Here is a 27,551-nt window from a genome sequence, read left to right on the forward strand (position 1 = left end):
ATGTACAATATCTACACAGTTAATCCTCACATCGTGTAATAAAACTGTACAATGTCTACACAGTTAATGCTGAAAAAGGTGTACTGAATATAAGTTAGAGATGTGCTGAGTGGTCAGGTGATGGCTCCTGTAGCAGAGCCTGGAAGTCTGGAGAGCAGACCAGCTTGTGCTTGATGTTCCCCAGGATACTCATGTCTCCAGTCAGGCCCTCAGACAGACGCACAGACACCAGTTGCTGTGGGAGAAATAACAGATGATTTAGCCTCTTATTGTCTGACCCTAAGCCATTGTCTGCACATCCTGGATCACAGTGAATCAGGACTGTGGTTCTATAGGATTAAACACATCCTGGATCACAGTGAATCAGGACTGTGGTTCTTATAAACACATCCTGGATCACAGTGAAGGATAGGACTAAACACATCCTGGATCACACATCCTGGATCACAGTGAATCAGGACTGTGGTAGGACTAAACACATCCTGGATCACAGTGAATCTGGATAGTGAATCAGGACTGTGGTTCTATAAACACATCCTGGATCACAGTGAATCAGGACTGTGGTTCTATAGGATTAAACACATCCTGGATCACAGTGAATCAGGACTGTGGTTCTTTAGGACTAAACACATCCTGGATCACAGTGAATCAGGACTGTGGTTCTATAGGACTAAACACATCCTGGATCACAGTGAATCAGGACTGTGGTTCTATAGGACTAAACACATCCTGGATCACAGTGAATCAGGACTGTGGTTCTATAGGACTAAACACATCCTGGATCACAGTGAATCAGGACTGTGGTTCTTTAGGACTAAACACATCCTGGATCACAGTGAATCAGGACTGTGGTTCTTTAGGACTAAACACATCCTGGATCACAGTGAATCAGGACTGTGGTTCTATAGGACTAAACACATCCTGGATCACAGTGAATCAGGACTGTGGTTCTATAGGACTAAACACATCCTGGATCACAGTGAATCAGGACTAGGATTAAACACATCCTGGATCACAGTGAATCTATCACAGTGAATAGGATTAAACACATCCTGGATCACAGTGAATCAGGACTGTGGTTCTATAGGATTAAACACATCCTGGATCACAGTGAATCAGGACTGTGGTTCTATAGGATTAAACAGTGAACATCCTGGATCACAGTGAATCAGGACTGTGGTTCTATAGGATTAAACACATCCTGGATCACAGTGAATCAGGACTGTGGTTCTATAGGATTAAACACATCCTGGATCACAGTGAATCAGGACTGTGGTTCTATAGGATTAAACACATCCTGGATCACAGTGAATCAGGACTGTGGTTCTATAGGATTAAACACATCCTGGATCACAGTGAATCAGGACTGTGGTTCTATAGGATTAAACACATCCTGGATCACAGTGAATCAGGACTGTGGTTCTATAGGACTAAACACATCCTGGATCACAGTGAATCAGGACTGTGGGACTAAACACATCCTGGATCACAGTGAATCAGGACTGTGGTTCTAAACACATCCTGGATCACAGTGAATCAGGACTGTGGTTCTATAGGACTAAACACATCCTGGATCACAGTGAATCAGGACTGTGGTTCTATAGGACTAAACAGGAGAACTATACTGTTAGGTACCTGTTCTAAAGGGGAAGGCAGCTCCCTCTGAGACGTCCATAGTGATGTGTCTCAACACCATCTAACCCTGTAATGTCTATTATATTAACAGACCTGTAGGAAAGAGAAGGCAGCTCCCTCTGAGACGTCCATAGTGATGTCTCCCAGCACCAGCTGCACCTTGCCGGACTTCCTGATCTGTAGTTTACCCAGAAACCCCTCTGTGAACTCTGACAGGACAGGAACGTCTTTACCAGCAGTGTCCTGAGGAAGAACATGGCCTTTAGGGTCAGGGGTTAGGAGAACTCTGACTGGATGTGAACGCTGTCTCTCGCAGGGTCCTGAGGAAGAACATGGCCTTTAGGGTTAGGGGTCAGGGGAACTCTGACTGGATGGGAACGCTGTCTCTAGCAGGGTCCTGAGGAAGAACATGGCCTTTAGGGTCAGGGGTCAGGGGAACTCTGACTGGATGGGAATGCTGTCTCGAGCAGGGTCCTGAGGAAGAACATGGCCTTTAGGGTCAGGGGTCAGCAGGGTCCTGGGAACTCTGACCGGATGGGAACGCTGTCTCTAGCAGGGTCCTGAGGAAGAACATGGCCTTTAGGGTTAGGGGTCAGGGTCCTGAGGGGAACTCTGACTGGATGTGAACGCTGTCTCTAGCAGGGTCCTGAGGAAGAAGATGGAATACAGCAAATGTAGACCTTGGCGTGAAATGCTTCCTTGTTAGAATGAAGTGGACGGTAGAAAATAAGGATAGAATGTGGTCGTTACTCACCGGTGCTTTAATGTGAGAGATGCGCTTGCCGTCGGACTTGGAGTCTTTTTTAAATTTCTTTCTGTGGCTGTGATTGGCTGGCCGGTGGCTGTGATTGGCTGGCTTGGGACGGAGGCTGTGGTTGGCTGGCCAGGGATAGTATCAGGTAGCTGGATGAACAGCAACTCTTCTGTCTCAGGGTCCTGAGGAAGAAGATCTGAAATGCTTCCTTGTTAGAATGGTGGACAGTAGAAACCATTAGCTGGTGGAAGAGCTCTGCTACAGAGGGCTGGTCAGGGCTCAGGACCCCCTGGCCTGGTCCGTACTGAGGGATCTGGTCTGGTCTATACTGAGGGATCTGGTCAGGGCACAGGACCCCCTGGCCTGGTCTATACTGAGGGATCTGGCCTGGTCCGTACTGAAGGGGCAGGTTTGGGTTAGTAGTAGCAGGGGCTCTGAATGCTGTAGGGCAACAAACACAGGACCATCAGCTACCTGGGAACCAGTTTGGAAGACTGGAACACGTGTTAATGTATTGAGTCTGTGCACCTCTGTATATCCCCCATGTATTTGCATGTCTAATTGTCTACATCCTGTGCATCCAGGGCCTTCAGGAAACACCCCTTTGACTTATTCCTCATGTTGTTACAGCCTGAATTTAAAATGGATTACATTGAGATTGTGTCACTGGCCTACACGCAACACCCCATAATGTCAAAGTGGAATTATGTTTGTAGAAATTAAAAATGAAAAGCTGAAATGTCTTGAGTGAATAAGTTTTCAACCCCTTTGTTATGGCAAGCCTCAATAAGTTCAGGAGTACAAATAACCCTAACCCTTAACAATGGACTTCCCGTTGTCTCTGCTGATCTGCTATTTGTTGCTCCTTTCTCTCTTTTTTAGTGTTAACAGTTTAATCAAACTCTGGCGTTAACAAGTTTACCAACGTCCTAGTTTTGTCCACCCTCTACTTCCTTCCAAAAGCGTCCGGGATGGGATCCATCTGGCATGGATCTGCAGGAGCTTGTCCAGATGGAAAAGCTGAGTAACATGATGCCTTCTCACTGCAGTCGCTGTCCTCTGAATATACAGGAGGATCGCTGGGTTGTGAACCCTGCTTCAGATGCAATAGTTAGGCCAAGGGCAATTGAAGTGTAGGAAAGGATGATGGTGTTTGTGCCACCAGTAAATACAGGTAGTAGTGTTAATCCCCCCAGCACAGTCTCCCCCCCCCCCCCCACCCAGCACAGTCCCCCCCAGTCGTTATGGCCCTCCCCACCAGCACAGACCCCCTCCAGCACAGCACAGTGAACAACATGGATTCTGGAAAGAAATGCTGTCCACATGGTGTCGCTCATGCAGCCGATTAGAAACATTCAACCAGTTTTCCCCACTAAGCAACGAGTCAGTCAGAGCCTGAGGCTTCCCAGGTGTCTCCTCCACCGTTATGGGGTCTGAGCCGCCGAAGCCTCCCCACCATTAGCTCTGACAAATTGACCTAGTCATTGGAGACTCCATTACCCGCAGTATTAGACTTAAAAAGAATCATCCAGCGATCATACACTGTTTACCAGGGGGCAGGGCTACCGACGTTAAGGCTAATCTGAAGAGGGTGCTGGCTTTGACAACTGGCGAGTATAGGGATATTGTTATCCACGTCGGCACCAATGATGTTAGGATGAAACATTGAGGTCACCAAGCGCAACATGGCTTCAGCTTGAAAATCAGCTAGAAAGATGTCGGCATCGAGTAATTGTCTCTAGCCCCCTCCCAGTTAGGGGGAGTGATGAGCTCTACAGCAGAGTCTCACAACTCCATCACTTGTTGAAAACTGTTTTCTTCCCCTCGCAAAATATATAATTTGTAGATAATTGGCCCTCTTTCTGGGATTCATCCACAAACCGGAACAAAGTGTGCTTTCATCTTATTGATGAATATAGACAGGTCTCTAACTCCACATTGAGATAGGGTGCAGGCCAGCTTAGTGGAGTCTGCCACTAGCACAGTCAGTGTAGTCAGCTCAGCTATCCACATTGAGACAGGGTGCAGGCCAGTTTAGTGGAGTCTGCCACTAGCACAGTCAGTGTAGTCAGCTCAGCTATCCACATTGAGACAGGGTGCAGGCCAGTTTAGTGGAGTCTGCCACTAGCACAGTCAGTGTAGTCAGCTCAGCTATCCCCATTGAGACAGGGTGCAGGCCAGCTTAGTGGAGTCTGCCACTAGCACAGTCAGTGTAGTCAGCTCAGCTATCCAAATTGAGACAGTGAACAATCTAGGTTTAAATTTTTTTACCCCTTTTTCTCCCCAATTTCGTGTTATCCAATCGGTAGTTAGTCTTGTCTCATCGCTGCAACTCCCACACGGACACGGGAGAGCCGAAGGTCAAGAGCCATGCGTCCGCTGAAACCCAACCAAGCCGCACTGCTTCTTGACACAATGCCCACTTAACCCGGAAGCCAGCTGGACCAATGTGTTTCGGAGGAAACACCGTGCACCTGGTGACCGTGTCAACGTGCACTGTGCCCAACCCGCCACAGGAGTTGCTAGTGCGCGATGGGACAAGGACATCCATGCCAGCCAAACCCTCCCCTAACCCGGACGACCCTGGGCCAATTGTGCCGCCCCATGGGTCTCCCGGTCGGCTGCGACAGAGCCTGGACTCGAGCCCAGAATCTCTAGCCTTGCGCCACTTGGGAGGCCTGCCTCGATCTAGGTAGAACAAATCTGACAGGGCGGTGTTCGCCTTAGCAATCTCGCTGGAATAAAGATCTGCTCCATTCCTGTCATTCAAAGAGATTGATAATACCTATTCAAAGAGATTGATAATACCTCACATCTCAAAAAAGGGCTTCTTAATGTTAGATCCCTCACTTTCAAGGCAGTTACAGTCAATGAACTAATCACTGATCATGATGTGATTGGCCTGACTGAAACATGGCTCAAGCCATTAAATGAGGCCTCTCCTCCTGGTTACACTAGTGACCATATCCCCCGTGCATCCCGCAAAGGCGGGGGTTTTGCTAACATTTTTTTATGACAGCAGATTTCAATTTATGAAAACATATGACTGTGTTTGTCTTTTGAGCTTCTTGTCATGAAATCTATGCAGCCTACTCAATCACTTTTTATAGCTACTGTTTGCAGGCCTCCTGGGCCGTATACAGCGTTCCTCACTGAGCTCCTATCGGACTTTGTAGTCATGGCAGATATTCACATTTTTGCTGACTTCTAATGGAAAAGTCCACAGACCCACTCAGTCTTTCGGAGGCGTCATCACCTATATCGGATCTCCCATTCATTTAAAAACAATGGTAATGTTCCTTCCTGAAGACAATGTATACGAAACGCTCCAGTCTCTTTTTAAACCCCGTCATAGTACTGAGACCACACTTGTGTAGGTGGTAAATTACCTTTTTAATAGCATCAGGCTTTTCTGTCTGTCCTTGTGCTCCTAGGCTTTAGTGCAACTTTTGACACCACATTCTTTTGGAGATTAGAAACCTAAAAATTGGTCCAGGCAGACAATCTGAAACTTTCTGTAAAAAATAAAATGACGCAGAAGAACTTATCCAGGCTTTTGTCACTTCTAGATTAGACTGCGATTCTCCGGCTACCTGCATAAAGCACTAAATACAGCTGCTAGACTCTTGACTCAAACCGTCAAATTTGCTCATTACTCCAGTGCCTCTACACTGGCTTCCTGTCAAGGCTGATTTTCAAGGTTTTGCTGTTAACCCACAAAGCAATACATAGACGTGCTCATACCCATCTCTCTGGTCCTGCCGTACCTACACGTACGCTATGGTCACAACACACAGGGCTTCTTACTGTCCCTAGAATTTCTAAGCAAACAGCTGGAGGCAGGGCTTTCTCCTTTTTATGGAATGGTCTGCCTATCCATGTGAGAGACGCAGACTCGGGTCTCAACCTTTAAGTATTTTATTGAAGACTCATCTCTTCAATAGGTCCTATGATTAAGTGTAGTCTGGCCTAGGGGTGCGAAGGTGAACGGCAAGGCACTGGAGCGATGAACCGCCCTTGCTGTCTCTGCCTGTCCGTCTCTCCTCTCTCCACTGGGATTCTCTGCCTCTGACCCTATTACGGGGACTGAGTCACTGGCTTGCTAGTGCTCTCCCATGTTGTCCCTAGGAGGTCAGCGTCGTGTCTTGCCAAGCTTTTTTCACTATACTTGACATGAGTGGGTTGAGTCACTGACATGATCTTCCTCTCCGGTCTTGGGTGACATCTTTGTGGGCTCCACCTTGTCTCAGGGTAGTACGTTGGTGGTCTGTTGATGTCCCTCTGATGTTGGGGGGGGGGGGGGGGTTTGGCAAAGTGGGTGGGGTTATATCCTGCCTAGTCGCCCCCCCTCAGTCCCCAGTGTCGGGGGGGCTAGTGTCAGTCTGTCCTATCCTGTTTTCTCTGGTGTGATCTTAAGTATGCTCCCTCTAATTCAGCCATCTCTCTCTGACAACTCCTGGCTGTCCCCACTCCCCCAGGTCATGCTGCTAATCCAGTTTCCGCTGTTCTGCCTGCGGCTATGGAACCCTAGGCATGAAGTCATAAACAGCGCAATGCTTGAAGCACAGCGAAGAGCTGTTTATTCTTTCAGTGAAATACGGAACCGTTCCGTATTTTATCTAACGGTTGGCATCCATAAGTCTAAATATTCCTGTTACATTGCACAACCTTCAATGTTATGTCATAATTAAGTAATATTCTGGCAAATTAGTTTGCAATGAGCCAGGCAGCCAAAACTGTTGCATATACCTTGACTCTGCGTGCAATAAACGTAAGCGAAGTGACACAATTTCCCTAGTTTAATATTGCTTGCTAACCTGGATTTCTTTTAACTAAATATGCAGGTTTGAAAAAATATACTTCTGTGTATTTATTTTAAGAAAGGCCTTGGTATTTATGGTTAGGTATTCGTGCAACGGTTGTGCTTTTTTCACAAATGCGCTTTTGTTAAATCATCCCCCGTTTGGCGAAGTTGGCTGTCTTTGTTCGGAAGAAATAGTCTTCACACAGTTCGCAACGAGCCAGGTGGCCCAAACTGCTGCCCTGACTGTTGCACAGAACACAAGAGAAGTGACACAATTTCCCTGGTTAAAAGAAATTTTTGTTAGCAGGCAATATTAACTAAATATGCAGGTTTAAAAATATATACTTGTGTATTGATTTTAAGAAAGGCGTTGATGTTTTTGGTTAGGTACACTGGTGCAACGACATTGCTTTTTTTCACGAATGCGCTTGTTAAATTACCCGTTTTGCGAACGCTGTGATTCAATGATAAATTAACAGGCACCGTATCGATTATATGCAACGCAGGACAAGCTAGATAAACTAGTAATATCATCAACCATGTGTAGTTAACTAGTGATTGTTAAGATTGATTGTTTTTTATAAGATACGTTTAATGCTAGCTAGCACTTTACTTTGGCTCCTTGCTGCACTCACATAACAGGTAGTCAGCCTGCCACGCAGTCTCCTCGTGGAGTGCAATGTAATCGGCCATGATCGGTGTCCTAAAATGCTCATCACTGATTGTTATGAGAACTTGAAATCAGCCCTAATAATCGGCCATTCTGATTAATCTGTCGACCTCGGCTATGGAAAATCAACTGACATTTACTCCTGAGGTGCTGACCTGCTGCACACTCTACAACCACTTATTTGACCCTGTTGGTCATCTATGATCATCCTAAATAACAATCTAGCCTTAATGGCCATGTACTCATCTCTACCTGCACAGCCAGAATAGGATCCCGTTTCTTCCTAGGCTCCTGCCTTTCTAGGGAATTTTTCCTTGCCACCGTGCTTCTACATCTGCATTGCTTGCTGTTTGTGGTTTTGGGCTGGGTTTCTGTATAAGCACTTTGTGACATACTGCTGATGCAAAAAGGACTTTTTAAGTAAAGTTGATTGGACTCAGTGTAATAGTCGAATATTGTTTAACGTGATTTTTTTAATGACTACCCCATCTCTGTACCCCACACATACAATTATCTGGAAGCTCCCTCAGTCGAGCAGGGAATTTCAACCACAATGACCAATGAGGTCTTCCAATGCCTCAAACGGCACCTATTGGTAGATGGGTAAAAAACAGACATTGAATATCTGAGCATGGTGAAGTTATTAATTACACTGGGTGCATCAATACACCCAGTCACTACACAGATATAGGCGTCCTTCCTAACTTAGTTGCTGGGGTAGAAGGAAACCACTCGGATTTCACGAGGCTAATGGTGGCTTTAAAAATGTTTAGAGTTTAATGGCTGATAGTAGACTTGAGGATGGATCAACAACATTGTAGTTACTCCACAATGTGAAAATATTGTGCAAAGCTCTTAGACACTTACCCACTGCCAAAGATGACTCTAACATGTATTGACTCATGGGTGTGAATACCTATGTAAATTTGATATTTCTATTTCATTTGATACATTTTGAAATCTCATTTTGAATACAGGCTGTAACACAATGTGGAATAAGTCAAGGGGTATGAATCCTTTCTGAAGGCACTGTAAATACTTACATGGATTTGTTGCCTCTGTTATCAGGACGTTGCTAGATTGATACAGTGGCAGTTGAATTGGCTTGTTCTTGGCATCATTTTTCAAACCAGGATCATCCAAAAACTACATGGGGGGGAAAAAGTGTGCGGTTTAAATAAATATATGTATTTCAACCAGGGGTTGGAACCGGCTCATGGAAATAATGAAATGTTTCTACGAACAGAATCAGAACCGGGAACGAAAGTAATCTATACTGTTCCGGAACAGAACTGTTACGTTAAACACATGGGAACCAGTTAATAACGTTATCCCTCTGTTAATCAGAAACTTCTTCCAGTGTCTGCCTGCCAGCTAAAAATCGTTGCCATTGTGTGTGCGTGTAGGCTACCTGCCCCTCGCCCTCCAAAGCATTACTGACATTACAAGCATGAAGATGTGGGGAGAGATTTTTAATTAGAAAAGAATGGATTCACTTTTTCAATGCTAGTTAAGGATACTATAGTTATCACATTTCACATTGTATTTTTTAACTACAGAAAGGTAAGACGTGATTTGCAATCTGGTGCCGCTCTGCACACACAAGCTTGTTAACTAGCTAGCTTCTCTGGTCGAATGTTAAACCAACTCTGAAGATCAAAGACATTCAAAGTTCCTCCAGAAGCCGCTCGTCTGTAGGTATAATGCTGTGGCCCTAATTCAACATTTCAGTTGCATCTCACGCCTGACTAGTCTATCACACATGTAAACAACTCACTGAGCTATAGCTTTCCAACTCCATAACAAGCTGCTCTACCTGCACTGCATGAAGTAGGTTTAAAAAGGAACGATATAAACCGGTACTTTTCTTTTGTTCAAACCAGTTCAGAACTTTTATTTTGCTGGTCGGAACAGAAAAGAACGGAGCTGGTCATTAAGGCTGTTTTACTTTAGGTTGACTAGTCATTAAGGCTGTGTGTTTTACTTTAGGTTGACTAGTCATTAAGGCTGTTGTACTTTAGGTTGACTAGTCATTAAGGCTGTGTGTTTTACTTTAGGTTGACTAGTCATTAAGGCTGTTGTTACTTTAGGTTGACTAGTCATTAAGGCTGTGTTACTTTAGGTTGACTAGTCATTAAGGCGGTGTGTTTTACTTTAGGTTGACTAGTCATTAAGGCGGTGTGTTTTTACTTTAGGTTGACTAGTCAGTAAGGCTGTGTTACTTTAGGTTGACTAGTCATTAAGGCTGTGTGTTTTACTTTAGGTTGACTAGTCATTAAGGCTGTGTTTTACTTTAGGTTGACTAGTCATTAAGGCTGTGTTACTTTAGGTTGACTAGTCATTAAGGCTGTGTGTTTTACTTTAGGTTGACTAGTCATTAAGGCTGTGTTACTTTAGGTTGACTAGTCATTAAGGCGGTGTGTTTTACTTTAGGTTGACTAGTCATTAAGGCTGTGTGTTTTACTTTAGGTTGACTAGTCATTAAGGCTGTTGTACTTTAGGTTGACTAGTCATTAAGGCTGTGTTACTTTAGGTTGACTAGTCATTAAGGCTGTGTGTTTTACTTTAGGTTGACTAGTCATTAAGGCTGTGTGTTTTACTTTAGGTTGACTAGTCATTAAGGCGGTGTGTTTTACTTTAGGTTGACTAGTCATTAAGGCTGTGTGTTTTACTTTAGGTTGACTAGTCATTAAGGCTGTGTTACTTTAGGTTGACTAGTCAGTAAGGCTGTTTTACTTTAGGTTGACTAGTCATTAAGGCTGTGTGTTTTACTTTAGGTTGACTAGTCATTAAGGCTGTTTACTTTAGGTTGACTAGTCATTAAGGCTGTGTTACTTTAGGTTGACTAGTCATTAAGGCTGGCTTTAGGTTGACTAGTCATTAAGGCTTTACTTTAGGTTGACTAGTCATTAAGGCTGTGTTACTTTAGGTTGACTAGTCATTAAGGCTGTGTTACTTTAGGTTGACTAGTCATTAAGGCTGTGTTACTTTAGGTTGACTAGTCATTAAGGCTGTGTGTTTTACTTTAGGTTGACTAGTCATTAAGGCTGTGTTACTTTAGGTTGACTAGTCATTAACTTTAGGTTGACTAGTCATTAAGGCTGTGTTACTTTAGGTTTAGTTAAGGCTGTTTTACTTTAGGTTGACTAGTCATTAAGGCTGTGTTACTTTTTACTAGTCATTAAGGCTGTGGTTGACTAGTCATTAAGGCTGTTTTACTTTAGGTTGACTAGTCATTAAGGCTGTTGTTTTACTTTAGGTTGACTAGTCATTAAGGCTGTGTGTTTTACTTTAGGTTGACTAGTCATTAAGGCTGTTGTACTTTAGGTTGACTAGTCATTAAGGCTGTTACTTTAGGTTGACTAGTCATTAAGGCTGTTTTACTTTAGGTTGACTAGTCAGTAAGGCTGTGTTACTTTAGGTTGACTAGTCATTAAGGCTGTTTACTTTAGGTTGACTAGTCATTAAGGCTGTGTTACTTTAGGTTGACTAGTCATTAAGGCTGTGTGTTTTACTTTAGGTTGACTAGTCATTAAGGCTGTTGTTACTTTAGGTTGACTAGTCATTAAGGCTGTGTGTTTTACTTTAGGTTGACTAGTCATTAAGGCTGTGTGTTTTACTTTAGGTTGACTAGTCATTAAGGCTGTTACTTTAGGTTGTAGTCATTAACTTTAGGTTGACTAGTCATTAAGGCTGTGTTACTTTAGGTTGACTAGTCATTAAGGCTGTTTACTTTAGGTTGACTAGTCATTAAGGCTGTGTTACTTTAGGTTGACTAGTCATTAAGGCTGTTTACTTTAGGTTGACTAGTCATTAAGGCTGTTGTACTTTAGGTTGACTAGTCATTAAGGCTGTTGTTACTTTAGGTTGACTAGTCATTAAGTACTTTAGGTTGACTAGTCATTGTGTGTTACTTTAGGTTGACTAGTCATTAAGGCTGTGTGTTTTACTTTAGGTTGACTAGTCATTAAGGCTGTGTGTTTTACTTTAGGTTGACTAGTCATTAAGGCTGTGTGTTACTTTAGGTTGACTAGTCATTAAGGCTGTGTTACTTTAGGTTGACTAGTCATTAAGGCTGTGTTACTTTAGGTTGACTAGTCATTAAGGCTGTTTTACTTTAGGTTGACTAGTCATTAAGGCTGTGTTACTTTAGGTTGACTAGTCAGTAAGGCTGTGTTACTTTAGGTTGACTAGTCAGTAAGGCTGTGTTACTTTAGGTTGACTAGTCATTAAGGCTGTGTTACTTTAGGTTGACTAGTCATTAAGGCTGTGTGTTGTACTTTAGGTTGACTAGTCATTAAGGCTGTGTTTTACTTTAGGTTGACTAGTCATTAAGGCTGTTGTTACTTTAGGTTGACTAGTCATTAAGGCTGTGTGTTTTACTTTAGGTTGACTAGTCAGTAAGGCTGTGTGTTTTACTTTAGGTTGACTAGTCAGTAAGGCTGTGTGTTACTTTAGGTTGACTAGTCATTAAGGCTGTGTGTTTTACTTTAGGTTGACTAGTCATTAAGGCTGTGTTACTTTAGGTTGACTAGTCATTAAGGCTGTTTACTTTAGGTTGACTAGTCATTAAGGCTGTGTTAGGCTGTGTTTTAGGTTGACTAGTCATTAAGGCTGTGTTACTTTAGGTTGACTAGTCATTAAGGCTGTGTTACTTTAGGTTGACTAGTCATTAAGGCTTTAGGTTGACTAGTCATTACTTTAGGTTGACTAGTCATTAAGGCTGTTACTTTAGGTTGACTGTCATTACTTTAGGTTGACTAGTCATTAAGGCTGTGTGTTTACTTTAGGTTGACTAGTCATTAAGGCTGTGTGTTACTTTAGGTTGACTAGTCATTAAGGCTGTGTTACTTTAGGTTGACTAGTCATTAAGGCTGTTGTTACTTTAGGTTGACTTTAGGTTGACTAGTCATTAAGGCTGTGTGTTTTACTTTAGGTTGACTAGTCAGTAAGGCTGTTACTTTAGGTTGACTAGTCATTAAGGCTGTTTTACTTTAGGTTGACTAGTCATTAAGGCTGTTACTTTAGGTTGACTAGTCATTAAGGCTGTGTTACTTTAGGTTGACTAGTCAGTAAGGCTGTGTGTTTTACTTTAGGTTGACTAGTCATTAAGGCTGTACTTTAGGTTGTGTGTTTACTTTAGGTTGACTAGTCATTAAGGCTGTTGTACTTTAGGTTGACTAGTCATTAAGGCTGGTTTTACTTTAGGTTGACTAGTCATTAAGGCTGTTTACTTTAGGTTGACTAGTCGTTAAGGCTGTGTTACTTTAGGTTGACTAGTCAGTAAGGCTGTTACTTTAGGTTGACTAGTCATTAAGGCTGTGTTACTTTAGGTTGACTAGTCATTAAGGCTGTTGTACTTTAGCTTGACTAGTCATTAAGGCTGTGTTACTTTAGGTTGACTAGTCATTAAGGCTGTTACTTTAGGTTGACTAGTCATTAAGGCTGTTGTACTTTAGGTTGACTAGTCATTAAGGCGGTGTGTTTTACTTTAGGTTGACTAGTCATTAAGGCTGTTACTTTAGGTTGACTAGTCATTAAGGCTGTTTTACTTTAGGTTGACTAGTCATTAAGGCTGTTACTTTAGGTTGACTAGTCATTAAGGCTGTTTTACTTTAGGTTGACTAGTCAGTAAGGCTGTGTGTTTTACTTTAGGTTGACTAGTCATTAAGGCTGTGTGTTTTACTTTAGGTTGACTAGTCATTAAGGCTGTTGTACTTTAGGTTGACTAGTCATTAAGGCTGTGTTACTTTAGGTTGACTAGTCATTAAGGCTGTTGTACTTTAGGTTGACTAGTCATTAAGGCTGTTTTACTTTAGGTTGACTAGTCATTAAGGCTGTTGTACTTTAGGTTGACTAGTCATTAAGGCTGTGTGTTTTACTTTAGGTTGACTAGTCATTAAGGCTGTTGTACTTTAGGTTGACTAGTCATTAAGGCTGTGTGTTTTACTTTAGGTTGACTAGTCATTAAGGCTGTGTTACTTTAGGTTGACTAGTCATTAAGGCTGTTTTACTTTAGGTTGACTAGTCATTAAGGCTGTGTGTTTTACTTTAGGTTGACTAGTCATTAAGGCTGTTGTACTTTAGGTTGACTAGTCATTAAGGCTGTGTTACTTTAGGTTGACTAGTCGTTAAGGCTGTTTTACTTTAGGTTGACTAGTCAGTAAGGCTGTGTGTGTTACTTTAGGTTGACTAGTCGTTAAGGCTGTTGTACTTTAGGTTGACTAGTCGTTAAGGCTGTGTTACTTTAGGTTGACTAGTCATTAAGGCTGTTGTACTTTAGGTTGACTAGTCATTAAGGCTGTTGTACTTACATCATCCCGTTGAAGCTTGTGTAACATATCATTATCGTTTTCCTCTGAGGCACGTCTCTCCTTCTTAAAACACTTAGCTACAGGAGAGGATCTGCTGTCTGTCAGGTCGGTCCCTCTCCACCCCCCTGCACAGAACAGAGGACAGGACACACTGGAATCCAGTGTTTCTAATGATCATAATAATAACCTGTTTCTTTAACACACAGTAAAGGCAGCTTCTGGCAGAGAAGGTCCAATTCACCTGGTTTCTTTACTGTGTCTGCAGGACCCTGTTCAAAGATGGAGTGGGACTGAATGATCTGAGGGGGGCGCTCTCTTCTCTCCCTGTGCCTCTCCTCCCTCACTCTTCTGTCCTTCTTTGGTGCAACATGGGCCTCTTCCTTTAACCTGGGGGAAGGAGTTCAATGTTAACATGTATTCTTCTAAACTGGATCCTTGGTAGTCTAATGGAATGTGTCTTCAAGCAATACAGTCGACACTCACTCATCTTTACTCTTCCTCAGAGAATGGATATTGGGTACGAAGGTTTTCTGTAATAAAAATATCAGTTTATTAATTTCTACTATTTTGTCATCTGAATATCATGACTGTTTTGTTTAATGCTTGTGACAGGACACTGGGCAGCTGTATATTTGCTTTTGTTCATCACCCACTGTGTTTCCGTCTCCACTGTAGACTGGTTATGTAGTAGTGCTCACAATAGAGTGGACGATGAGTCTCCCGTGTCCAGAAGAGACTTCACCATTCATTTTCTAGATTCAGATTCACGCAGACATCGTTTTAAGCTTTTACGATTGACATTTACAATCTGTTCTGAAATAGCCTAGTGTGCATGTGCGCCCAGCTATATCATGTCTCTAGCTTGTTTTCCTAGCTAAACTAGCCGTGTTCGTCATTGTCAAACATAAATACTGCACCCTCAACTTCAAAACCAATTTGCTAGTTAGTTATACAATTATGTAACTAAGAAATTCGCTGGAAAGAAACTTAAATGATGTATTGTTTTGTTGAACAGTCATGACTGGTTTTTATTTTTTTACCTTTATTTAACCAGGCAAGTCAGTTAAGAACAAATTCTTATTTTCAATGACGGCCTAGGAACAGTGGGTTAACTGCCCGTTCAGGGGCAGAACGACAGATTTGTACCTTGTCAGCTCGGGGGTTTGAACCAACCTTCCGGTTACTAGTCCAACGCTCTAACCACTAGGCTACCCTACCAGCTTGAGTTATATGTCGTAAGATAACGGTGGCGAAGGATGATATCGTTGCTGCTTAACCCGGATCCAAGTTCCCTTTTGCGGTCCACCGACGTCATTGGCGTAGGGTTAGCTGGACGCTTGACTGGTCTTGGAACTGGGACTCCCTGCAGCCTCTCCCCGCATAGCTCGATTTTTATATGTTGAAAAATGGTAACGTCTTCAAAACTTAGTACACTCTGTTCAAAACATGTTAATTCTTGTTTTGGAAACAGAAAATTGTATTGAGATCAAATGTTTCATCGATGAGAAAATTAGCAGAATGTCAGCGAAAATCCATCTTTTCCCACTGCTGGCCACTGGGCCTCCTCTCACTACCATATTTGGTAGTAAGTGGAAACGCCAAGCGGATGCTTCACATTTACACATCAGGTGAAATATCTATCTATGGGATTAGCATGGGCAGAACCATTGAGGGCTTCCACCATTTTAATGTGGTCAACTGGGTGGGACTTCCAACTTCATTGGCTCATCCCTCCTGCTGATCCTATTGTAGTCGTGTCCAACTGGGTCACCAGGAGGGTTCAGCCAATCGTAAAGATCAACCTTTTTTTCCTTTGTGCTGTTTTCTGTGCCCAATGTTTGTACCATTTTTTTTGTGCTGCTACCATGTTCTGTTGCTACCATGCTGTGTTATGTGTTACTGCCTTGCTATGTTGTCTTAGGTTTCTCTTTATGTAGTGTTGTCTCTCTTGTCGCGATGTGTTTTTTGTTCTATATATATTTTTTTTCAATCACAGCCTCCATCCCCGCAGGAGGCCTTTTGGTTGGCCGTCATTGTAAATAAGAATGTGTTCTTAACTCACTTGCCTATTTAAAGGTTATTTACATTTTAGTGGCCCCCCACTTTATGGTGGAGATAATATATTTATGTTTTAAAGTACATTTCCTGGCATTCTACACCTTTTGCCATGGGGTGAAGATAATGTTGCAGTTTTAAAGCAAGTTTTCTGCAGTTCTACACATTTTGGTATGGGGCAGAGACATTTTTTCAATTTTATAACACATTTCATGCAATTCTACACGTTTTGCATGGGGCAGAGTAATTTTTAGTTGTTGCAGTTTTACAGCTAATTCCCTGTAGTTCTGCATGTGCCCTGCGTGCCTGGTTGGTATACCTGGGGCAGCCGGTATCCTAGTGGTTAGGGTGTTGGACTAGTAACCGAAAGGTTGCAAGATCAAATCCCTGAGCTGACAAGGTAAAAACCTGTCATTCTTCCCCTGAACAAGGCTGTCATTGAAAATAAAATGTTGTTCTTCACTGACTTAAAACAATTGGCTTCGATTAGTTTAGCCAGACAATTTATCAATTCAATTTATTTTCTTCTCACATGGCTAATTGAGACCGCTTATTTTACGTGTGCCTGGAGCAGGGCCCTGATGGCACAGATACTAAGATGAGTCCTCTATCTATCTCTATGGGTTGAGTACGTAGTCTGTGATATACAGTATGAGCGTTTCCATTGGGTATCACCTTTTTGAACCCGCCCAGAGTCAGGTCTCGGGACCGCAGGGACGTCAGTCTGCCTGGAGGAGGGGGAGAGTTCAGCACCGTCCGATGAGGTAACCCACTGCCAGCTACATTTGGTATGGTGATACCGGAGTAGCCAGCCATGAAGTCCGTGTTGCTGCTTGGATCAGTCATTCTGCTAATCACTGGCTGGAACCGACGGCTTTGTGACAATACAGTATTAAGGGGTTGAAGGCTATACTAAACCTACACCCTTTATTCGATGGGGAAGCCTACAAATAAAATGGCAGCATAACTCCGATTTGGAATAAAAAATATTTGAACCGAATTGCTATTTCTTCGTCATCACGCTGTCCAATAGCCTAATAAACAGATATGATATGTGAATTAACAATAGGCCTTCTTACTGTCAAGTCAGAAAATGCAGGTATCCCCTCCGTAAACACGGATATCGGTGTTCAAACAACACTCTGTTATTGTACTGTAAGCCTCCAGAAACTGTAGCGTCCATCTTGTCCGTAATGTCTGGGCACATCTGAGCAACAACAGCGACTGAACAGCAGCCTTATACAATCCAACAGTCTGTCCTGGGAAGAATATTGTAGGTGTTGCATACAAGGCCTTGGTAAAAAGCAGTTGGCTACATCCTTGATACAAAGTAACTTACTACCTGATCACTTGAGCGACTCTCCAGTAAACACAACCGACATTCCACGCGCTAGTTCTTACTAATACAGGATACTTCACAATAGACGGCAATCGCTCATTCGGTTCCCCAAGTTAATCACATCAGCACCGTTTATTCTGCTTTGTTATGTCTTCACGTGATTCCATTATCTGAACACAAGGTGGCAGTGTTTATTCGGTCTCAGAAGAATAGCTGTATTGTGTTTTTGTTTGTTTATTTCACCTTCACCTACCAGGTAGGCCAGTTGAGAACAAGTTCTCATTTACAACTGCGACCTGGCCAAAATAAAGCATAGCAGTTCGGCACAAACAACATCACAGAGTTACACATAGAATAAACAAACATACAGTCAATAATACAGTAGGAAAAAAAATATATACAGGATGTGCAAATGAGGTAGGATAAGAGAGGTAAGGTAATAAATAGGCCATGGTGGCGAAGTAATTACAATATAGCAATCAATCACTGAACCTGTATGGGTGTTGTAACCTGATAAAATATTAGAATAGAACCCCTATTGTAGAATAGAACCCCAATTGTATTTGTTCCAATATTGTTATGTTTCTTTTTCTGACATTTTGGTGGAAAAATATACAATTTCCTGTGAGATGATAAGGCCCAGGACTGTGCAACGTGGTAAAGGCCACACGCTCTCATGCAATACTATGCCAGTTGGCCACATGGTGGCGCTACAACAATCAATAGGATTTGCTCACTTTGAAAGGTCAGCGACCGCACCCCGTGTGAACTAGAGTCATGAAATTTGGTCCATTGGTCCCTCTCCCCACAAGGAACAAATTTCCCTCAGGAACCCATACAGTCCGCCATGATGGATTTTCCACCATTTAGAATTTTGTGAAAATCACTTGAAACTCTACTCCTCTCGCACCGATTGACAGATCTGCACAAAACTTGACATGTGGCATGTGTGGACCAAGGTTCATCAACACAATCATTTCCATACTAGTAACAAAAGCATGGCCGCTATTTACCAATGAATATTCATGTGTGCGTGGTCTCACACATAAATGCATACAAATCAGATGAGGATATTCGTATTGTGACAAATTGGTACACTGTCAAAACTCAATATATGTAAGCACATTTAGATTGATCACACGGTGGCGCTCTAACCAGCAGGGATGTCAGTCCAGCTAAGTTGTAAAGTATGGTTCAGTTCGGCACATGGTGGTGCTGTTTTACAGGACAAAATGTCATGCAAGTTCATTGGCTTGTAGCGCCATGTTGTTTGATGTAGAGTCTTGGAAAATACTGTATTTAAAGATGTCCGTGGATAGCTGCTACATACCAAATTGGGTGTTGATCGGTCCAGCGGTTTTGGTGAAGTAGAATTTTAAAGTAATTAAGAAAAGGTCCAAAATGGGCATTTTGTATGATTTGTTTGATGCTGAGTTCTGATATTTGGCAAGCACGGTATAAAGTACAAATGTATTCATCCAACTGGAATGGGTCCAATTTGTCCTGATGATGGAACTATGCAACCAACAATGCACCAACAGATGTGATGCTTATTTACAAAATCATCTTAGGCCTCACTCCCGCTTATCTGAGACACCTACTGCAGCCCTCATCCTCCACATACAACACCCGTTCTGCCAGTCACATTCTGTTAAAGATCCCCAAAGCATACACATCCCTGGGTCGCTCCTCTTTTCAGTTTGCAACATCTAGCAACTGGAGCGAGCTGCAACAAACACTCAAACCGGGCAGTTTATCTCCATCTCTTCATTCAAAGACTCAATCATGGTCTCTACCTTCTTGCCCTTTGTGCTGTTGTCTGGGCCCAATAATGTTTGTACTATGTTTTGTGCTGCTGCCATGTTGTGTTGCTACCATGTTGTTGTCATGTTGTGTTGCTGCCATGCTGTGTTGCTACCATGTTGTGTTGCTGCCCTGCTGTGTGGTCATGTGTTGCTGCCATGCTGTGTTGCTGCCATGCCTTGTGGTCATGTGTTGCTACCATGTTGTGTTGCTGCCATGCTGTGTGGTCATGTGTTGCTGCCATGCTGTGTGGTCATGTGTTGCTGCCATGCCTTGTGGTCATGTGTTGCTACCATGTTGTGTTGCTGCCATGCTGTGTGGTCATGTGTTGCTACCATGCTGTGTGGTCATGTGTTGCTGCCATGCTGTGTGGTCATGTGTTGCTGCCATGCTGTGTGGTCATGTGTTGCTGCCATGCTGTGTGGTCATGTGTTGCTGCCATGCTGTGTGGTCATGTGTTGCTGCCATGCCTTGTGGTCATGTGTTGCTACCATGTTGTGTGGTCACCAACAGATGTGAAGCTTATTTACAAAATCATCTTAGGCCTCACTCCCCCTTATCTGAGACACCTACTGCAGCCCTCATCCTCCACATACAACACCCGTTCTGCCAGTCACATTCTGTTAAAGATCCCCAAAGCACACACATCCCTGTGTCGCTCCTCTTTTCAGTTTGCAACATCTAGCAACTGGAGCGAGCTGCAACAAACACTCAAACCGGACAGTTTATCTCCATCTCTTCATTCAAAGACTCAATCATGGTCTCTACCTTCTTGCCCTTTGTGCGGACATTTTGCCCCTGTAAAAGCGTTACATGGTCGCTGCCCATATCATTGCATAGTGCAGAAAATACACAAGAGTTCAGGGGCCTTGCTTTAACAAAGTTAACAATTTTCAATGCATTGTCCAAAACTTATTTCAAACTGTGAGGCATTCCCTTGGCAGGAAGAGCCTCTCGGTGGATGCTGCAGTGGACCCAAGTGGTGTCAGGAGCAGCTGCTTGCACACACGTTACCACTCCACTATGTCTCCCTGTCATGGCTTTTGCGCCATCAGTAGAGATGCCAACACATCTTGACCACCAAAGTCCATTTGATGTCACAAAGCTGTCCAGCACTTAAAAAATATCCTCTCATGTTGTCCTGGTTTCCAGTGGTTTGCAGAAGAGTATATCTTCCTTAATTGACCCCCATTCACGTAACGGACATGTACCAGGAGCTGTGCCAGGCCCGCCACATCTGTTGACCCATCCAGCTGTAACGCATATAATTCACTGTATGCTTGTATGCAAAGAAAACATCTCCTGCCATGTCACTGATGCGTTGTGAAACAGTGTTGTTTGATGAAGTCATTGTCTGTATAGTTTATTTTTTGCCTTTTCCCCAAGCATTGTCCCAGCCAGATCCGCGGTAGCAGGAAGAATTAAGTCCTCCACAATAGCATGGGGTTTGCCTGTCCTAGCCACTCGGTAGCTCACCAAATAAGATGCTTCTAGCCCCTTATTATTAATGGTATCTGTTGCTATTATACATGTTTTACTACTCGAAAGTCATCTTTATTCTCGCTCAAAAACTCCTGTGTCTTATTTTCAAATTATCATGTTTCGTTTCTAAATGTCTGTGCATGAGTGACGGTTTCCCACGAGAGAGTAATGGTTACATGCTGACCAGACCGGACACGTCACGTGCGCGAGCGTCGCAAAATAAATGTAGAAATCCATGTTATTCAATTATTGTACCCACACTGCTCGCACGCGCCAACGAGCGTCTGCGATGCCAAGGGCTAAAATAGAAGTCATTTCTATTTCTGACGCAGATCGCGCTGCAAGTCCTGCCTCATTGGTTTATAGAAGCAGGTACCCACGTGCCATCTCCTCATTGGTTATAACCACGTGGGTGATTGAAAGACGAACTGTGTTGTCAGTCGTTGTGGTAATACTGTGAAAGTTTAGATGCTGATCACCATATAAGTTCAAAGATGAAAAAGCCTGGAAGGAGGAGAGATGACTAGAAACGATTTGGTTGGCCATCTTATGTGTTAGCTAGCTAAATAGGACAAATTAGCTAGCAAGTGCAAGCTAAATAGCTAAATTGCAATACATGTTTAATGCTTTTCGACCTGTCCCCAAATTAATGTCATTGGTTCAGAGTTTGTTTTGATATTTTAACCTGCGGGTCGTGATCGCGTTTGGTGTAGGGGGACAAAATACATTTATGCATGATAGCGCACGCCGGTTTGGGTTCCGTGTTAATGTGATTGGATGTAAATTATTTGACTAGGCTACCGGTATTTGACATTGTGTTGTTATTTCGCCGGTTTAAAATGGTTTCATTGTGTTTATGGCAGTGAAACAATGCTACTCAGGCGAGAAAAACACCTCACCCAAATGTATAGCCCTGTAGGAAAATATAAATGTACTGTTTTAAAATGGGAAGATTTTTTTTTTATGTACCACATTTTTATTTGGCTTATCCCCAATGGCATTGCGCGTACCCCATACCCCAGTTTCGGAATACTATATAAGGCTATATTACATGGATTTATTAGACTTTTTAAAATGTAGATGTTCCAAAAGTCTGCATCAGTGGCTTGTGTGGAAGCCAGGAGATGCTAAGTGTGTTTGTTAATTACCGTGAGACCGGCAGTTAACTGCATGACAATCACCGGCTGACGAGATTTCATGACCGCCACAGCCCTAGAGATGGTTAATTGAACCTTCAAGGGCTCGACAACACCTCACAAAGATCTGATTTCTGTTTAGTAAATCCTCTTATTTATAGTCCGACTCACAGCAGGCAGGGTCTAATGGCCCAGTTGTGCGACAAGGGAATGCCCAGTCGATTGTTAGGATTTGGCATACCAATGGTCATATGCGATAAACATGAAACTTACTCATAAGTGTTCCCATAATGTCAAAAATGTGTTTTGAATAAAGGATGAAGTACCTGGTCTGTAGGGTATAAATATGGCTATGGGGTAATCTAGTACCTGGTCTGTAGGGTATAAATATGGCTATGGGGTAATCTAGTACCTGGTCTGTAGGGTATAAATATGGCTATGGGGTAATCTAGTACCTGGTCTGTAGGGTATAAATATGGCTATGGGGTAATCTAGTACCTGGTCTGTAGGGTATAAATATGGCTATGGGGTAATCTAGTACCTGGTCTGTAGGGTATAAATATGGCTATGGGGTAATCTAGTACCTGGTCTGTAGGGTATAAATATGGCTATGGGGTAATCTAGTACCTGGTCTGTAGGGTATAAATATGGCTATGGGGTAATCTAGTACCTGGTCTGTAGGGTATAAATATGGCTATGGGGTATCTAGTACCTGGTCTGTAGGGTATAAATATGGCTATGGGGTAATCTAGTACCTGGTCTGTAGGGTATAAATATGGCTATGGGGTAATCTAGTACCTGGTCTGTAGGGTATAAATATGGCTATGGGGTAATCTAGTACCTGGTCTGTAGGGTATAAATATGGCTATGGGGTAATCTAGTACCTGGTCTGTAGGGTATAAATATGGCTATGGGGTAATCTAGTACCTGGTCTGTAGGGTATAATACCACGGCTATATACAGGGAGTACCAGGTAATAACATGGTTATATACAGGAAGTACCAGGTAACAACATGGCTATATACAGGAAGTACCAGGTAATAACATGGCTATATACAGGAAGTACCAGGTAATAACATGGTTATAAACAGGGAGTACCAGGTAATAACATGGTTATATACAGGAAGTACCAGGTAATAACATGGCTATATACAGGAAATACCAGGTAATAACATGGCTATATACAGGAAGTACCAGGTAATAACATGGTAAAAAAAAAAATGAATTTTATTTGTCACATACACATGGTTAGCAGATGTTAATGCGAGTGTAGCGAAATGCTTGTGCTTCTAGTTCCGACAATGCAGTAATAACCAACAAGTAATCTAACTAACAATTCCTAAACTACTGTCTTATACACAGTGTAAGGGGATAAAGAATATGTACATAAGGATATATGAATGAGTGATGGTACAGAGCAGCATAGGCAAGATACAGTAGATGGTATCGAGTACAGTATATACATATGAGATGAGTATGTAAACAAAGTGGCATAGTTAAAGTGGCTAGTGATACATGTATTACATAAGGATGCAGTCGATGATATAGAGTACAGTATATACGTATGCATATGAGAAGAATAATGTAGGGTAAGTAACATTATATAAGGTAGCATTGTTTAAAGTGGCTAGTGATATATTTACATCATTTCCCATCAATTCCCATTATTAAAGTGGCTGGAGTTGAGTCAGTGTCAGTGTGTTGGCAGCAGCCACTCAATGTTAGTGGTGGCTGTTTAACAGTCTGATGGCCTTGAGATAGAAGCTGTTTTTCAGTCTCTCGGTCCCAGCTTTGATGCACCTGTACTGACCTCGCCTTCTGGATGATAGCGGGGTGAACAGGCAGTGGCTCGGGTGGTTGATGTCCTTGATGATCTTTATGGCTTTCCTGTAACATCGGGTGCTGTAGGTGTCCTGGAGGGCAGGTAGTTTGCCCCCGGTGATGCCTTGTGCAGACCTCACTACCCTCTGGAGAGCCTTACGGTTGAGGGCGGAGCAGTTGTCGTACCAGGCGGTGATACAGCCCGCCAGGATGCTCTCGATTGTGCATCTGTAGAAGTTTGTGAGTGCTTTTGGTGACAAGCCGAATTTCTTCAGCCTCCTGAGGTTGAAGAGGCGCTGCTGCGCCTTCTTCACGATGCTGTCTGTGTGAGTGGACCAATTCAGTTTGTCTGTGATGTGTATGCCGAGGAACTTAAAACTTGCTACTCTCTCCACTACTGTTCCATCGATGTGGATAGGGGGGTGTTCCCTCTGCTGTTTCCTGAAGTCCACAATCATCTCCTTAGTTTTGTTGACGTTGAGTGTGAGGTTATTTTCCTGACACCACACTCCGAGGGCCCTCACCTCCTCCCTGTAGGCCGTCTATACAGGAATTACCAGGTAATAACATGGCTATATACAGGAAGTACCTGGTAATAACATGGCTATATACAGGAAGTACCAGGTAATAACATGGCTATATACAGGACGTACCTGGTAATAACATGGCTATATACAGGAAGTACCAGGTAATACCATGGTTATATACAGGAAGTACCAGGTAACAACATGGTTATAAATAGGGAGTACCAGGTAATAACATGGTTATATACAGGAAGTACCAGGTAATAACATGGTTATATACAGGAAGTACCAGGTAACAACATGGCTATATACAGGGAGTACCAGGTAACAGCATGGCTATATACAGGAAGTACCTGGTAATAACATGGCTATATACAGGAAGTACCTGGTAATAACATGGCTATATACAGGAAGTACCAGGTAATAACATGGCTATATACAGGGAGTACCAGGTAATAACATGGCTATATACAGGGAGTACCAGGTAATAACATGGCTATATACAGGAAGTACCAGGAAACAACATGGCTATATACAGGAAGTACCAGGAAACAACATGGCTATATACAGGAAGTACCAGGAAACAACATGGCTATATACAGGAAGTACCAGGTAACAACATGGTTATATACAGGAAGTACCAGGTAACAACATGGCTATATACAGGAAGTACCAGGTAATAACATGGTTATATACAGGAAGTACCAGGTAATAACATGGTTATATACAGGAAGTACCAGGTAACAACATGGCTATATACATGGCTATATACAGGAAGTACCAGGTAATAACATGGTTATAAACAGGAAATACCAGATAATAACATGGCTATATACAGGAAGTACCAGGTAACAACATGGCTATATACAGGAAGTACCAGGTAATAACATGGTTATATAGAGGAAGTACCAGGTAACAACATGGCTATATACAGGAAGTACCAGGTAATAACATGGCTATATACAGGAAGTACCAGGTAATAACATGGCTATATACAGGAAGTACCAGGTAACAACATGGCTATATACAGGAAGTACCAGGTAACAACATGGCTATATACAGGAAGTACCAGGTAATAACATGGTTATAAACAGGAAATACCAGGTAATAACATGGCTATATACAGGAAGTACCAGGTAATAACATGGCTATATACAGGAAGTACCAGGTAACAACATGGCTATATACAGGAAGTACCAGGTAACAACATGGCTATATACAGGAAGTACCAGGTAATAACATGGCTATATACAGGAAGTACCAGGTAATAACATGGTTATATACAGGGAGTACCACTACTGAGTGGATGTGCAGGGGTACCTCCACTCAGTCCTGGTATTGCCTGTATATAGCCATGCCATCTTTACTCGTTATTCGTTATTCCCTGTGTATTTATTCCTCGTGACTATTTCAATTTTTTATTTATCTATTTATCTATCTTTCTATTTATCTATCTTTCTATGTATCTATATCTTTGAATCTGCATCGTTGGAAAAGCCCCTGTAAGTAAGCATTGCACTGTTAGTGTACACCTGTGTAAGGTCTACTACACCTGTTGATTATGAAGCATGTGACAAATAACATTTGATTTGATCTGATGGTTTGCCACCAGAGGTGAAAGTAGGAGCCTGCAGCATATTGTCACATTTCAAATGAAGTATTTACTGTCCTTGTCCTTTATTTGTGATGAAAATAGAGATGAACGTGATGAAAAGGCGACAGAGGTTTCATAGGAGCTGCGACACAGTGCGCAGCAGAGTAATCTGGTTACATCAACCGTCATTTAATTCATTTTTTCTGCTAATCCCTGCTCTATGTCCTCTGCCCTGAGGCTGAATAAACACACGTGGCTGGCCTGTTACATCAGTAACGCATTAATAATTCAATAACGTGTCTAATAGATAATGTCATGTTCCCTCCTTTTTCTCCATTTCTTTCAGTTCATCCACTACGTCTCAGCGGGGACCGTTTGTCCAAGTAGTGCCGTGCCATGCTGCTGTGCTGAAGCTGCTTGAGCCCTGGAAGGGGACCCGAGAGGAGCAGGGGAGGAGATCAGAGGAGGAAGGGAGGGGAGGAGGGGCGGGGAGCACTGAGCACAGCGAGTGACTGGACTGTGTATTGAAGGTGAAGATCAGCACCACGAAGAGACAACAGTAGGAGACGTTGTAAAGGCCATGGAGGTTCCGCGTGTGGACGACAGCACCAGCAGCCCTGTCAGCCGTTGTGACGACATGATGAAGAACCTGAACCTGGACTTGATACAGCCGAGTGACAGGGAAGGTAAGTACCGGACCCCGGAGGGCAGCAGGGCCACGGCTGAAGGAGCGCTGTGTAGCCTGCATTGGTCAAATCAAACTTTATTTGTCACTTGACCCTGCCACCCTTAAATGCTTTCTTACAAGCCCTTAACCAACAGTGCAGTTCAAGAAGAGGTAAGAAAATATTTACCAAATAAACTAAATAAAAAAATAACACAATAACATAACAATAAGAGGCTATATACAGGGGGGGTACCGGTACTGAGTCAATGTGGAGGCTATATACAGGGGGTACCGGTACTGAGTCAATGTGGAGGCTATATACTGGGGGGTACCGGTACTGAGTCAATGTGGAGGCTATATACAGGGGGTACCGGTACTGAGTCAATGTGGAGGCTATATCCAGGGGGGTACCGGTACTGAGTCAATGTGGAGGCTATATACAGGGGGTACCGGTACTGAGTCAATGTGGAGGCTATATACTGGGGGGTACCGGTACTGAGTCAATGTGGAGGCTATATACTGGGGGGTACCGGTACTGAGTCAATGTGGAGGCTATATACTGGGGGGTACCGGTAATGAGTCAATGTGGAGGCTATATACTGAGTCAATGTGGAGGCTATATAGGGGGTATACAGTCAATGTGGAGGGGGGTACCGGTACAGAGTCAATGTGGAGGCTATACGGTACAGTCAATGGGGGTACAGGGGTACTGAGTCAATGTGGAGGCTATATACAGGGGGTACCGGTACAGAGTCAATGTGGAGGCTATATACAGGGGGTACCGGTACAGAGTCAATGTGGAGGCTATATACAGGGGGTACCGGTACAGAGTCAATGTGGAGGCTATATACAGGGGGTACTGGTACAGAGTCAATGTGGAGGCTATATACAGGGGGTACCGGTACAGAGTCAATGTGGAGACTATATACAGGGGGTACCGGTACAGAGTCAAT

At 43.0% G+C, this 27,551-nt stretch overlaps 3 protein-coding genes across 4 annotated transcripts in view; 2 read left to right on the top strand and 1 right to left on the bottom strand.

Annotated features, from left to right (window-relative positions):
* Nucleotides 1–14,739, top strand: part of tfam (transcription factor A, mitochondrial) — a 30,202-nt gene extending 15,463 nt beyond the window's left edge. The window contains exon 9 of one of the 2 annotated variants that reach the window (XM_064933334.1): nt 14,443–14,739. The gene's annotated coding sequence lies outside the window, so the exon portion shown is untranslated. Of the gene's footprint in view, nt 1–1,726; nt 1,807–14,442 lie in introns of those variants that run through there. The other variant, XM_064933335.1, reaches the window with a different exon arrangement.
* zgc:171971 (uncharacterized protein LOC569690 homolog) lies at nt 1–17,729 on the bottom strand. The gene is given in 10 exon segments (XM_064936319.1): nt 1–235; nt 1,729–1,878; nt 2,390–2,470; nt 2,473–2,571; nt 2,625–2,830; nt 8,907–9,009; nt 14,178–14,302; nt 14,419–14,564; nt 14,661–14,707; nt 16,908–17,729. Coding segments are annotated over 10 exon segments (1,269 nt in total). The 5' UTR covers nt 17,079–17,729; the 3' UTR covers nt 1–94.
* LOC135511845 (phytanoyl-CoA hydroxylase-interacting protein-like) overlaps nt 16,921–27,551 on the top strand; it is a 24,928-nt gene continuing 14,297 nt past the window's right edge. The window contains exons 1-2 of the mRNA XM_064933332.1: nt 16,921–16,996; nt 26,278–26,617. Coding sequence (XP_064789404.1) covers nt 26,512–26,617 — 106 coding nt within the window. The 5' untranslated portion in view covers nt 16,921–16,996; nt 26,278–26,511. The remainder of the gene's footprint in view (nt 16,997–26,277; nt 26,618–27,551) is intronic.

This window comes from Oncorhynchus masou, chromosome 24 (genome assembly GCF_036934945.1).
Source record: "Oncorhynchus masou masou isolate Uvic2021 chromosome 24, UVic_Omas_1.1, whole genome shotgun sequence".
Lineage (NCBI taxonomy): Eukaryota > Metazoa > Chordata > Actinopteri > Salmoniformes > Salmonidae > Oncorhynchus > Oncorhynchus masou.